The sequence below is a fragment of the Trichosurus vulpecula genome, chromosome 2 (genome assembly GCF_011100635.1).
Source record: "Trichosurus vulpecula isolate mTriVul1 chromosome 2, mTriVul1.pri, whole genome shotgun sequence".
Classification (NCBI taxonomy): Eukaryota; Metazoa; Chordata; class Mammalia; order Diprotodontia; family Phalangeridae; genus Trichosurus; species Trichosurus vulpecula.
In genome coordinates this window covers 325,277,044-325,292,128 of record NC_050574.1, presented here as the reverse complement: position 1 = coordinate 325,292,128, position 15,085 = coordinate 325,277,044, and the positions used below count along the sequence as shown (strand labels likewise).

General features: G+C 40.4%; 1 protein-coding gene across 1 annotated transcript in view; it reads left to right on the top strand.

Annotated features, from left to right (window-relative positions):
- The window catches only part of EPHB1 (EPH receptor B1), a 477,723-nt gene that overhangs the window by 364,974 nt on the left and 97,664 nt on the right, over positions 1 to 15,085 (top strand). The window contains exons 8-9 of the mRNA XM_036744089.1: positions 3,583 to 3,691; positions 7,940 to 8,004. Of these exons, the coding sequence (XP_036599984.1) occupies positions 3,583 to 3,691; positions 7,940 to 8,004 (174 nt within the window). The remainder of the gene's footprint in view (positions 1 to 3,582; positions 3,692 to 7,939; positions 8,005 to 15,085) is intronic.

The following is a 15,085-nucleotide window of genomic DNA, read 5'->3' as shown; positions in this document are numbered from 1 at the left end:
TTGGGTCTTTATGTACACATTGATTTCATGGAATTACCCAGGATTCAAAGTCAACTATCTGATGCAGGGATGTTCTAATAACTGTTTTCTACTAGATTAAATGAGACAAATCAAAAAGTAACACATTTCTCTCAAGAAGGCTTAAAGTTGGCAGCTAAGTTGAATAAAGTCAATAGGGAGAAAACTGAACAATGGTTAAATTGGAGATATTATTCTTAGTCCTACTAAACCATTTCTTTTTGAACTTCATGTCAATTGATTATATTACTCACGCTTGATCCTTCTCATTGCTATCTATTAAGCAGTGGAATGAATCTCTCCCATTCCTCAATCATTTCAGGACCTAGAGTACAGTCTTCTTCTCTACCCCCAACTCTTACCCTATCCTCAGAGACTTCAGAATTCAAATATATGACTTTCTACCTTCTTGATTTCTCCATTCATCAGTTTCCCCAACTACACAAACCTTACTTCTATCTGGACCCCCACTACCCAGCCCTCAGTATCACCCCAACTTGCTTCTACCTCAAAGAATTTGAGCTCTGAGATTCCCCTCTGTGCCCTGACACCTGATACACCTGATTCTCTCTTCTTAATTCAGCTCTTTTCTGCTTTGTCACCCTCTGCCCCCCACTCCCTGCCCCCTCCCCTCTTGTGTTGCTAGTTCATTAGTCTTGTTATGGTTTCCATTCCCTCCTCCCCCCCTCCCTTTACATCTGACCCTAAAGACATCTACTTCAACAGAGGCTTATTTTCATTTTCCATATCCCATTGTTTTCTCATACTGACTCTAACACATCCTTCCATAGAAATGACATTCCATCACTTGTCTCTATGATTTTATAGTCTGCCCCTCATTCTTAGATTGTCATTCCTTCTCATCTTCACCTCTTGGCGTCCCTAGCTCCACCTAGGGGTCAGTTGAAATGCTACCTTCTAGAAGAGGCCTTTCCTGATTGTCCCAGATGCTCTCTACCCCATGAAATTACTCTGACATTTGTATTGACTAGGATCAAAGGTCTAGAGCTGGAAGGAACTGAAGAGGCCATCCAGTCCAATGTCATTATTCTGTAGTTGGTAAAACTGAGATTTAGTGACTGGCCTAGGATCACATAGCTACTAAGTCTCAGAAGCAATATTTCTTTTGTACAGGAATAGGGACAGTGTACCAGCTCAGTGATTTCATTGGTATAAGGTACTCCAAGATGGAGAAACTCTCTTTTCCAATGTAGATCAGTACTTTCCTTTCAATTTACAGTTTCAGACTAGACAGAGCCTGGGATCTAAACAGTTGCCCAGAACCAGGGCTGTCCAACCTTAGGTTTTTATTGAAACAATAGGCAATATATTTTGATTTGCCATTTTAGTGAGAGCTCTTCTGTAGCTCAGCTTTCTTTACTAAAGCATTTAGGTAAATTTCTATGCTTGTAGGCGGGCCTCATAGCATAAATTCCACTGCCTGGGGGCCACATCTTGGACAGCCCTGGCCTAGAGCATTGAGAGGTTAAGTGACTTGCCTAGGGTCCAACAGCCATTATGTGTCAGAGGCAGGATTCCTGATTCTGAGACCAGTTCTCAGTCTAGAAGCCCTATGCTTTATTTACTTATCCATGTACTTTCAATTAGATTCTAAATTCCTCAAGAGAAGGAGCTGTGTTGCTTTCCATCCTTGCATTTCCAGCACCCAACAAAATTCATGACACATAGTAAGCACTTAGAAAATGTATATTAGAAAAAAATAGTTAAAATTTAAAAATAAAAAAGAAGATGCATGTTGAAGTGAACTAACTACTGAGGTTTACATGGGCCATTTATAATTATATGTAAAGCTCAGTCGGCCAAGCTAAATTCAATTTAAAAGTTGATGCAATTATCCATGTAATTAAAGTTGTGGAGTGGGGGAGCTTTTGAGGGGGACTGACTCAAGGAGTGGCAGTGTGGTCTAGTGATGCTTGGGCTGGACTTGAAGTTGAAAAGACCTGGGTTCAAATTCTACCTCTAAAATTTATTACTTGTATGACTTTGAACAAGTTAGTAAACCTCTCTGAGCCATAGCTACAGAGCTGATAAATAAGAACAATCCTTGTAATAGCTATTTCACAGGATGATTATGAAGCCTTAGAGTCATATAGGGAAAGGGACTGGACCTGGGATTTAATTGATGTAGGGAATTTTCCTCTACAAATTTAGATTGCGACCTTCTGTGCAGATGTGGAGAGTTGCCTATAGAGTGTGGAGAGTTTCCATGACCTGACCAGAATCACAGAACCAGTATATAGCACCCATATCGAACCCAGGTTTTCCTGGGTCTAAGAGCAGTTCTCTATCCATGACACACTCCCTATGTAAGGTATTACTAGGGAGATGACATGATATAGTGGACAGACGCCTGGGATAGGTGTCAAAAGATCGGAGTTCCAGTCCCAGCTCATAACATAGGCTAAAACCACAGTAACACCTTTCCTTTATTTTCAACAGCCTATCAGTCACATGATCTCGAACTTGTCATTCAATCTCATTTGGCCAAAGGCTTTATTTATAAAATGAGTAGACTAGGAGATTTCTAATTCCCTTTCTGTTCCAGCATTCTATGGTTCTACTTTTGAATTTACAAAAGAAATTAAGAAAAAAAACCAACAAAACAAAACAAAACCTTTGACACCTGTTCTCACTAAACAAGAATTATAATGTAAAGAAGCTAGGAAGTTCAGGTCCCAGCAGGCCTCTGCTGCTACATGAGTTTCTGACTGGATAACTGATGAAACTTTAATTAGTGGCCTTTCAAGTGGAATTTCAGATACTCACCCACTGTGTGTTAGACACTGTTCTAGATATTAGAGATTCAATGACAAAAATAAATCAGCTCCTCAGCTCCAGGAACTTACATTCAATATGGGAGTGGTATTGGTTCAAATATGGTAATAGGTAAAGACAATGTAATTTGAGAAAGGGGCATGCTAATAATTATTCGGGGTAGTTTGGGGTAATCAGGAAAGATTTCACATGGTTAGCAACACCTGAACTGAAACCAGAAGAAAATTAAATATTTTAAGATGTAGATGAGATTAGAGTGTATTCCAGCCATTAGGGAGGTAGGAAGGGGAAGGCAACCCGTGTGAAGGAAGAGAAGGCAGATGGAAGGAAAAGCTTGAGGAACAAGTACTCTAGATTGGTTGGAATGTCGCATGCGAGAAGAGCGGTTAGGTGAATTGTTTAGAAAGGCAAGTGGGCCCTCGATCATTCAGGCTTTTCAGAGTCAGGCTGAGGATTCTATTTTCCTAAGAGGGGAGATAGAATTTTTGAGTGAAGGATTGACGTGGCCAGACCTGTACTTTAAGAAGATGATTTTGGCTTCACAAAATGCTAGGTTGAGGGTCTCTTCAGAACACAGTTGCTTTTTTAAAAAAAAAAGGATAGTTCACCCTTGACCAAGGAAAGTCAATGTTTATTGGATGTCTAACCCCATATTGGTAGTAGGGGCTGCTGGTAAGTATAGCCTTCTCATGCGGAAGGAGAGATTTCATTGTGCTGTTATGGGTCAACAAATAGATCAAAGGTTTCCAATGGTGCTTCCTCTCCTAGATGATTACAAGTCAGAACTGAGGGAACAGCTGCCATTGATTGCTGGTTCTGCAGCCGCTGGAGTGGTGTTCATCGTGTCACTGGTGGCCATTTCAATTGTCTGTAGCAGGTATGTGGCCTTCCTTATTTTCCTTTTTTTCTTTTTCATTTTTTTCTTAGACACATCTCCAGAAACGCAATGATATTGTGGGGTTAGGTCTGGGCAAGCCACTCTCTTTGAGCCTTAATTTCTTCAACTGAAGAATACCAGGCCTGGAGACAGGAAGACTTTAATTCAAATCTGGCCTCAGACCTTGAACTGTATGACCTTGAGCAAGTCACTTGTCCCTGTTTGCCTCAGTTTCCTCACCTGTAAAATGAGCAGGAGAAGGAAATGGCAAACCCCTTCAGTATCTTTGCTCAGAAAACCCCAAAAGGTGCGATGAAGAGTGAGACGTGAGTGAAAAACGACTGAACAGTATCAGTGGATGTGTGTATTCATCCTACGCTGATAGCCAGTGAGTCCAGAAATGGGGTGCACAGGAGCCAGGATGCCAAAGACAGGAGAGTTATCAGGGAGCCACTTTGGGAGCTAAAGAATCCAGGGATAAGCAGGTAGCCCGGACATCAAAGACACAGGAGTAAACAAGAACAGAGACAAGGGAGGAGAGGAGCTGGCAGAGACAAGCTGAGAAGTCCCTCAGGTGTGTTTCCATTTCATGTAAATAGCACAGGCCTTTGTGTGGCTTCTTTTTAACTGTGAACTTTGGCATTTCAGCCACAGCAGCTCTTGTGTCTTAAAGGGTCTGAGTTGCTGGAAAGGAATGGAAGGAAATAAACATTTACTAAGCAGGCCAGGCACTGGACTAAGAGCTTTATAAATATGTTCTCATTTGATCCTCACAGGAGCCTTGAGAGGTAGGTGCTACAATTACCATTTTAGAGTTGAGGAAACAGAGTAAGTGCCTTGTCCAGGATCACGTAGGTGGTAAGTGTCTGAAGTCATATTTGAATTCCTTCCCAGTGACATATCCAGCTGCCTTTGGGGGCATTCAAGGATCTAACAGTGAACGCATGAAAGAAGCATGCCCAATTTACTACAAGACAGCATGAGTTCACTAAGAATAGCTAGGTGCCACAGTGCGGAACCTTGAGTTAAGGACACTTGAGTTCAAATATGACCTCAGAGACTTGTTAGCTGTGTGACCCTGGACAAGTCACTTAACATTTGTTTTCCTCAGTTTCCTTATCTATTGTTTTGAGGATCAACTGAGATGATAATTGTGAAGCAATTTGTACAGTGCCTGGCACATAGTAAGTGCCATACAAATATTAGCTATCATTATCATCATCATCATCATTGTCATTATCATCATCATATTAACTAGCCTAATTTTATTTATCAAAAAGAACCTAGAAAATTAGGGAAATGCTATAGACATAGTATATTTAAATTTTAGCAAAACATTTGGCAAAATATTCCATGACATCCTTGTGGATAAATATTTTTTAGTAATATTTTATTTTTTCCCAATTACATGTAAAAACAATTTTAATATTCATTTTTTAAAAAATTAAATTCCAAATCCTCTCCTTCCTTTCCTTCCCAATCCCCTCCCTGAGATGGTAAACAATCTGATATAGATTATATGTGTGTAATCATGCAAAACATATTCCCGTATTAATGATGTTGTGAATAAAACATAGGCCAAACCACTCTGCCCCGTAAAAAAATAAAGTAAAAAATTCATTCAGACTCCATCAGTTCTTTCTCTGGAGGTGGATAGCATCTTTCGCCATGAGTCCCTATAATTGTCTTGGATCATTACATTGCTGAGTTAATCGTCATACAATATTGCTGTTACTATGTATAATGTTGTCCTGGTTCTGCTCATTTCACTTTGCATTAGTTCATATGAGTCTTTCTAGGTTTTTCTGAAATAATCCTGCTAATCATTTCTTATAGCACAGTAGTATTCCATCACAATCATATACCACAACTTTTTCAGCCATTCCCCCATAAATGGAAATTCCTTCAGTTTCCAATTTTTGCCATCATGAAAAGAGCTGCTATAATTATTTTTGTACAAATAGGTCCTTTTCCTTTTCTTTGATCTTTTTGAAGTACAGACCCAGTAGACGTATTGTTGGGTCAAAAGGTATGCACAGTTTTATAGCCCTTTGGGTATAGTTCCATGTTGTTCTCTAGAATGGTTAGACCAGTTCACAACTTCAACTATAGTGTATTAATATCCCAATTTTTTCCACTTCCCCTCCGACATTTATTATTTTCCCCTTCTGTTGGATAAGATAAATATGTGAGTTGATTTATAGTACAGTTAAAGAGAATCATAACTGGTTGAATGACAAAATCCAAATACTGTTGGTTAATGGATTAATGTCAACAGAGAGAGATGTTGTAATGGTATAACATAGGAATATATACTTTCTTGTAAATTAAATAACCATATAGATGTTATACTTACCACATTTTCAGATAACCCCCAAAAAAGAGATGTTGATATATATTATATAACAGAATCAAGATTCAGAAAGATCTCAAAGCGTTGGACTGGTGGACAGAAACTAATTAAATAGGGTATAAGAGGGATAAATGCAAAACCTTTCGAATTTTGGGTTAAAAAACTAACTACATAAAGATAGGATAGGAGAAAGAGGTCTAGCTAACAATTCACACAAATAATACCTAAAGGTTCTGTTTAGTTAATACAGGATTAATATGAATCAGTAATAAGGTGACCACTGAAATACTTAATACAATCTTGGGCACTTTAATAGGAATGTAATGTCCAAGGCAGAGGACTGTTCCTAATATACTTTATCCTACCCAATCTACATCTGGAAAATTGTGTTATTTTTTTAGGGTCATGTTCTAAGAGGGACATCAAAAAACAAAAATAGAAATAGATTATGGTTACCAGAATAGCAAAAGGCTCCAAAATCACGTCAGAGGAAGGGTAGCTAACGGAAAGAGTTGGCATTTAAACTACTAAACAATAGTTTGTAAAGGTAACTCATCTAGAAGAGGGATTGGGGTGGTTATAAAGTAGTTAAGCTGAAGATCTCTGGCCTTGGAATCAGACCTGAATTCAAGTATTCATTTTTCCACTTACTACTTGTTTGATCTTGGAAATGTTATTTCATCTGAGCATTCGTTTTCTCATCTTTAAAAGAGAGATAATAATATTTTGTAGTATCTTCATCTCAGGGTAGTTTGAGAACATAACATTGCAAACTGGAAAGTACTATATTAATGTGAGCTATTATTATATTATACTTGGCCCCAGAAAACAGAACTAAGATGAGTGCACAGAGGTTAAAATAAGGCAGCGTTAGTCCCCCAAAGAACTTTTGAGGCTGTTCAGGAATGGATTGGGCTGCCTCATGAGGGAATGAATTCTACATCATCAGAAGTATTCTGGAAGTCTCTTTATCAATCATTAGAGAAGTTGCTGAAAGAATACCTATACTGGGAGGAAGACTGAATTATTTGTTGTTGCTGCTGGTGGTAGTGGTGGTCCTCCTTTTTTCTTGAAGAGGACCAATGACATCATGAGGCTGGGAACTAGAGAACCACTAAAGATCCTTAAACCTACTTATCAAGATTCTATCCTGACACAATTTCATTTCAGCCAATAATCTTGACCCCTTTCCCCACTAAATGTGCATGTGTTTTTTTTTCCCCAGAGCTGCCAGCATATAACAATATTTCACCAATTTTCATTTCTTGCCTTATCTTCCCTAGTCTTATCCTATGGTTGTGGTTCTAATGAAAACAAAAAAAGGCTATGGGGCAGGTAGCAGGGGGAACCAGAGAAGAAACAAAGGTCCTGAGTCATTGTACAAATGGGAATGACCCTGAAATCATTAAAAGTTTTTATTGTCCTTTTCATCAACTTCATCCTCATGTGGTGGGAATATCACCAGGCTAAACACCCCAGTCTCCATAGCCAAGGGCAATTCCATAATGCAAAGCTGATGACCTGCTAGGTGCCCTTGCTGGTTTTTTTCCGGGCATGGCTGTGATCTATCCATAGCCCCAGAGAAGTGTTTTGTCAAATCTCCAAGCCTTTTTTCATTCTAGGTCAAGGCCTCTGTTGATCTTTGAGAAACTGTTACATATCTTAGATTTTTTTTTTTTGCCTGAGTGAGTGACTGATGGGTGGCAGCCCAGAGCTTTAATAAGTATTTTAAAAGTCTTGAAAAATAAATTGTGTACAGATTCACAATCCTGGAAGCTGCTGCCTGATTTTGAACATTTTGATATAAGACTATATGAGAGAATGTTATGTATTACTGTAGCTATTGGAATAATATTCCTAACTAAATTAAGAGAGATCTTTTTCTCTGTTCTCAGGAAACGTGCTTATAGCAAAGAGGCTGTGTATAGTGATAAGTTGCAGCATTACAGCACAGGACGGGGTAAGTAGAAAGGAAATACTTCTTCTGTCCTGACTCATATATGAGTAGAAGTAGAAATCCCCTGTCCCTTCAAGGCAAAGTTTGTCCTTTGTGTACATCAACACCATTTGTGTTCACCCACATACATACTCCCATTTTCAAGATACCCAATCACTCAAAATTGCCCTGTGTCCTCCTTAAGTGTCTAGGGCACATGCACACACACTTGCATGTTCCTGATTTTATATGTCTTCATTTCTGTTAGGGTGGAAGACATCCTTATTGGATCCCTGCTGGTTTTAAATTATCTGTTGCATTGATAGCCAGGCCTCTATGACACCTACAGTAGAAAATGATTGGCTTTTGCAAGTCAATGAATCTTAAAATCAAGCTCAGTAGGATAAGACAGCAAGCTGTATGTTAACATCTCTTGCGTGGTCTTATACAACTGGGTTGGTAAACATTAACCAAATTAAGACGATTATATCTATCTATCTATCTGTCTGTCTGTCTATCTTTTCTTTTTTCCTCTGTCTCTCTGTCTCTGGCTCTCTCTCTGTCTCTCTCTCTTTTTTTCTCTCTCTCCTACAAATATTAAGAAGTGAAGGAAATAAGAGAGCCCAAGTAGCTAAAGGCATTGTTATATGTCCCAGGATTTTTCTTTTAAATGACTTCTTCAAAAATGTTTCTCACTTAGTGTTCTGTTCCTTTTCTCTTCACCTGTATGTCAATTCTCTTTACTGCAGAGAAATGCTGGTCATATTTCTTTAACATGTCTGACATGTAGTACTTTGGTAGAATTGTTGTTTCACTCACACAATCACAGAAACACAGAAAGATGGCCTTCAAAAGACCTCAGTACATCACCTCATCTCTTTCCCTGCCTTCAGGTAGGATAAGACCTGAATTGCTACTGGCTGATGAGTGGATGTCCTGTTCTAAATGATTTCCAGAGAAATTCCACGGCCTTTCTCAGAAACCCATTCCAGCGCTTGCAAGGTGTACTGTCCTGGACTTTTTCTTTAGATAATGTCTAACTTAAATTCCTTCATTTACAATAAAGGGCCTTTTCTTCTTGCTCAGACAGCATAGTGAACAGAAAGCAGTCAAGAAAGAGAGAGACAGAGAGACAGACAGAGAGAGATGGGGAGGAGGGGCCTAAAACAAACATTTCTTATGTGGTACTGGAAAAATCAGTTATTGCTAAGGAGAACCCTGCCCCCAGCCCCTAACTAAAACCTCAGTTTACACAATAAAGAGTGGACTCAGACCTTTTTCGTTTAGCAAACATCCCTGCTCCTCCAAGGAATATCAATAGATAAGATTATCCCACTTAAAGATAACCAGTTAGAATCTGTGATCTGTCAGGACCTTTGTTCCTGTACCCCCAGACCACCCTGTGACCTGGCATGTAAATTTCCTATATAAACTACTTTTTCACTCAAATGCGGGGCCATTCTGATTTGGGATGATTATCCCCGAATGGACACCAGCTAATAAATTCTCCATTTAAAACTTATACTCTGTGGAGTGTCTCACTCGCTCTTGGCATAACACTTAAATGGTGATTCTTTGCGTGAAAAGTTTTCTGGTATATCACTTCACCAACTTACCCCTTTCCTTTCCTAGCTATATTTCACTCAGGAAGGGAAAAATGCCAGAATTCGGTTATTCAGTAGCTCTGTGACTTTGGGCAAGTCACTCAATTTCTCCCGGGGAGGGGCAAGAAAGGAACAAGCATTTATTAAGTACCTACTATGGGGCGAACAATGTGCTAAGCACTTTACAAATATTATTTCACTCAATCCTCACAACAGCTTTGGGAGGTAAGTGCTACAATTATTCCCATTTTACAGTTGAGAAAACTGAGGTAGACAGAGGTTAAGTGGCTTGCCCAGGGTCACACAGTTAATAACGTCTGCAGTCAAATTTGAACTCACATCTTTCTGACTCCAGGTCCAGTTTTCTATTGATTGTTCCACTTAGCTCCCCATCTCATTTCCAGTGTCCATATCTATTAAATAAAGGTTATGATAGGCGCAGCTGTTTATTTCACAAGGCTGTTGTGATGAGCAGTGGAGCTAATGTTTGTAAAGTGCTATGTAATTCAAAGCACTCTAAAATGGCAAGTTTGGTTACTGTTATTATTGTAATCATTCAACAAACATCTATCTGTGCATCTGCACTGTTAGTTAATATACAAAGGAGAACAAAGGACCAATACAACCTGTGAACAGCCTTTCCCCTCCCCTCGTCTTCCCCTCCTCTCCCCCTCCTCTCCTCTCCCTCTCTCCCTCTCCTCATAATTTTGATGGCCAAAGTTTGCCTCCTTTGCTTTGGGTTTACTGGCTAGATTTCTTTCTCAAAAAGGAGCCTTAAATCCACCTCACTCTGGATCTCATAGACTGGACAATAGGTCCCTGCCCTCCTACCACAGAGTGAATGTAAGTACTACATAGTAACAGTTTCTCTTTTGGCCAGGAACCCTGAGGGTCTTCCCCTCCCAGTTCGATTTTTTGTTTGTTTGTTTTTGATTAAAGGGGCCATCCCTTGATTAACTTCTTAAAGAGGCCTATTCCCTGAATGGGTGTTACCTCACATATAGTGAGCCCCTGAAAAGACCTTATCCTGAAAGGACTGGGGTCTCCCAATGCATCCTGGGCCATCTCCAGTCATCCTGGTGAATAGCAGACCACTGGACCCAGATGGCTCTGGAGGAGAAAGTGAGGCTGGAGACCTTGCACAGCCCTCCCTCACTCAAATCAGAGTCAACTGCAAGTCATGTCATCTTTTTCCTGAGGCCATGGTCCTCTTCCAGAAGGAAGGACAAACACAACATGCAAAGCACCACACATCATCATGGTACCTGTTGTCTAGGAATTTACAATCTAAGACAGATACTGACAGTGTTTCCCCTTAGGTTTAGTGGTCAGGGTAATTACTCTGGGTACTTACTCTGTGGTTGAGGAGGGGGCTGGTTCTTGTAGGTTCTGCTGTGGGACCTAAGCATCTTGAAGCTGGATAACATTAAGGAAGCACCTGCTGGGAATGAAGATGGTGACTCAGATTATATTAAAGTAGGCTGTGGGAATCCAGAGTGGATCACTGAGGACTGGGTAGTTAGGTCAGGGCCTTGAAGGATGAGTTGTTGTTCAGTTGTTTTAATCATGTCCGACTCTTCATGACCCCATTTGGGGTTTTCTTGGCAAAGATACTAGAGTGGTTTGCCATTTCCTTCTCTAGCACATTTTACAGATGAGGAAACTGAGGCAAATCAGGACTGGTGATCTATCCACTGCACTACCTAGCTGTCGTGAAGGATGAGTACAATGAGCAAAAATGCAACAGGGCAGAGGTGGGTATTAGTGCCGTCCTGGGATGGAAGGACAAATTTGGAAAGGGCTACAAGGAACTGAGCAGCCTGACTTGAAAGGGAAGATTGTTTAAAGAGTGGCAGGCGGTGACATAGATAGAGTAAGGCTGGATCATGGAAAAACATGAGAGGCAACGCAGTATAGAGACTGAGTTACAGGTCTGGGGCCAGAGCTCGAATCCCGGCTCTGCCACTTACTGCTCCTGTGACTTTAAGCAGATCAGTCACTTCAACTGCCTGGGCCTTGGACTCCTCCTTTGTTAAAGGGGTTGGACCCATTGATCTTTCAGGTTCCTTTCAGCTCTAGGTGGCCCAACAGAGAACTGGAGTCAGGAAGATTTGAGTTCAAATCTAGTCTCAGTCACTTACTAGCTGTGTGACTCTGGGCAAGTCACTTAGTCTCTGCCTCAGTTTCTTCACCTGCAAAATAAGGTTGATAATGGCTCCTGCCTCCCAGGGTTTTTGTGAGGACAAAAGGAGATAATAATTATAAAGTGTTTAGCACAGTGCCTGGCACATAGTAAGCATTATATAAATGTTATCATTATTATTATTATGATTATTATGTCAATGAGTGAGATGACCAATTTTGAAGTCTTCCCCTTCACTGTGAAATATAAAGGGAGCCAGCAAGGGTGATAAGAGGAAACCCACTCCATATAGCAACGGGATTTATTTCCAGGGACCCATGAAGACTTTTTCCATTACCAGCCTCACTACATTCTGTACTCTATGAAAGACATTTCCACTGAACATGATGTACAGGAAAGGATACATTGATAATACCCTTTATTTTTATAACACAGTCATTTCTGCATATTCTACCCCCATCTCCCCTCCACTAGAATTTAATTCTGGAACAGCTCCCTTCCTCCCATAAGGTAACAAAGACAAATAATTAGATAAAAGCAACTGAGCCAGTGGCCTCACGTAATGATGCATGTGAAATTCCGCCCCTTGCTTCTTCCACCTCGCAAACAAGAGGATGGAGGGGCTGGTATTTTATTATCTTGAACAAGAAATCCTCTAGAAGAAAAGACTATTAGAAGCCCAGGTACAACGCCACAGACAGGCAAATGTCTAAACTAAGTTTTTATTTGCCAATGCCTTCCATCCCATGAGTCCTCCTACTTTCTCTTGGCTGCCCTTTCCCGTCTCACTGTGCTTGTCCCCTGTGGGTAGCACTCTATGCTCTGGACACTCCCAGATGAGGAAGGTGGCAATGCAGACCAGACCTTCTCTGCAATTCAGTCTTAGAAAATTGCATATGACACTGAAAATTTAAGTCACTTGCTCCAGGACACACAACCAATATGAAGCACTTGGACTTGAACCTGGGTCTTTCTGACTCTGAGGGTGGCTTTCTATCTATTACCCCAAGCTGGATTTACTTAGCTGTATTCTTTGCATTAGATTTTATTTACCCTGAGGGGAGGAGCTGTGTTTTTCATTTTTGTATTCCCAGTGCTCAGAGCAGTGCTGGGCACACAGCTGTTACTGTTCAATTGTTTCAGTCACATCTGACTCTTCATGACTCCATTTGGGGTTTTCTTGGCAAAGATACTGGAGTGGTTTGCCATTTCCTTCTCCAGATCATTTTACAGATGAGAAAACTGAGGAAAACAAGGTTAAGTGACTTGCCCAGGGTCACACAGCTAGTAAGTGTCTGAGGCTGGATTTGAATTCAGGAAGATGAGTCTTCCTGATTCCAAGCCCAGTGCTCTATCCACTGTACCACCTTTGGCACACAGTAAGTACTTTAAAAAGGTGTCTTAAAAATGAAATTGTGCTTATATGTTCTTTCCTTTCCCTTTGAGTTCTGTGTTATCAGAGGATTTGATGCTTATCAGTACAAAAGCTATAAATAATTTTGATGGTATTGGTGTCACTTGCTTTCTCAGACTAAATGCACTTTAACAAAGGACTTTGGAACAAAGCCTTAATCCAATGAGTTGTCTGAGATGTTGGGAACTGTTGCACCTTGATGGAAGGATTGGGGAGTAGGTTGATCTTGCAGCCCCTCAAATCTAATCCTGTAGTTTGCCACCTATTATGTTTGCATAGAGATGGCTCTGTCATGTCCCTACAAAGGAAAAGGAAGTTCTCAAGCAGCATAAAACTGGGGAGATCTTCTCTGTCCTACAGTCTAGCATCAAAACATACAGAGTCTAGCTGGATCTTTAACCATGACTTGAGTTTCTACTTATAGAAGCCATTACTGTCAGAATCAGAATGATAGAACATCAGAATCACAAGGGCTTCGACGCTAATCTAAGCCAACCTGTACCTGAGGACGAAACCCGAAATGACCTTGGCAAATGGCCATTAACCTCTTCTCAAATACTTCCAATGACAGCGGATTCACATTCATCTAAGACAGCCCATGTCCACTTTTACATAGCTGCTGTGATGCAGGAGCTACAGTTTCTAAGACATGCCATTGGTCGCTTACCCAGCCATAGCAGCCCCTAGAAATAGAGGAGGAGAATCATGAGGAATACTTCTGCTGATCAAGAACGAGGGGAAAGAGCTCCTGGGAGATGCGAGAAGGTTTGTGTTGGGCTCTCTAAGAGGGACCTGAGTGTCAAGTAAATTGGCACTTGACAGTGGCTAACACCTTGCTAATTGCTAACAGTCAGTAGCAAGTTCACAGCTATAAGGAAAAGCCAAGCAGCTTTTAAAAGCAGCCTTCCCATGAGTACCCGGGTGCTTTGGGAATCTGCAGATGTTATCTCTGAATTGCTGAGAGAAATTTTTGAGTAGTCTTAGAAAATGTGGTGCTTAAAGATTATAGACAGGCCAATGTCCAAGTTCTCAAATGGCGAGGAGAGTAAATATCGACTCTAGGATTTCCAGATCAGTGATATCACCATTGATTTCCCAGCAAAAGTTTCACAATAGATTCCTGAGCAGATGGTTTGTGGGGATGTAGGAAAAAATGTGTTGATCATTAGACATCAACATGTGTTCATTAAGAACAAGTCATATCAGGCTAAGCTAGATTATTTTTTATAGGGTTATTGAGTCGATAAGGACTATCATAAACAAAGTATTTCAATTTCTACCAGACATTTGATGAAGTTTCCTATGACAATCTTGTGAAAAGACAGTGAAATACGGTTTTGCACTATAGTCCTTAGATGTAATAATCTTAATAACTACCATTTCTACAGCACTTTAAAGTTTGCAAAGCACATTAGAGATACTATCTCATTTGATCTTTAAAGCCACCTTGTTAACTTTGTAATTCTTCTTGCTCCCGTGCTACAGATGAGCAAACCAAGGCTGAGAGGTTAATTGACAGGATTCAAATTCACATTTTCCTGACTACAAGTCCCATACTCTACCCACTAGGAAACCTAGCTGTAATAGCTTGCTAAAGAGCAACATCCTAATAAAACTGACTTATGATTCTAGGTCTTCCTGGAAGTTCCCTGGCTGAGTCAGTCAGTCAATAAACTTTTATTAAGTGCCTACTATGTGTCAGGCACCAGGCTAAGCGACGGCCAGATTCAAAGGCAAAAGACAGTCCCTGTTCTCAAGGGTCTCAGAATCAAAATGGGACAGACAACATGCAAACAACTATGTACTAACAAACTATAAACAGGATAAATTAGAGATGATCCTCAGACAGAAGGCGCTAGCATTATAGGGGACTGGGAAAGGCTTCTTGCAGAAGGTGGGATTTTACCTGAAACCTGAAGGAAGCTGAGGAAAACAGGAAGCAGA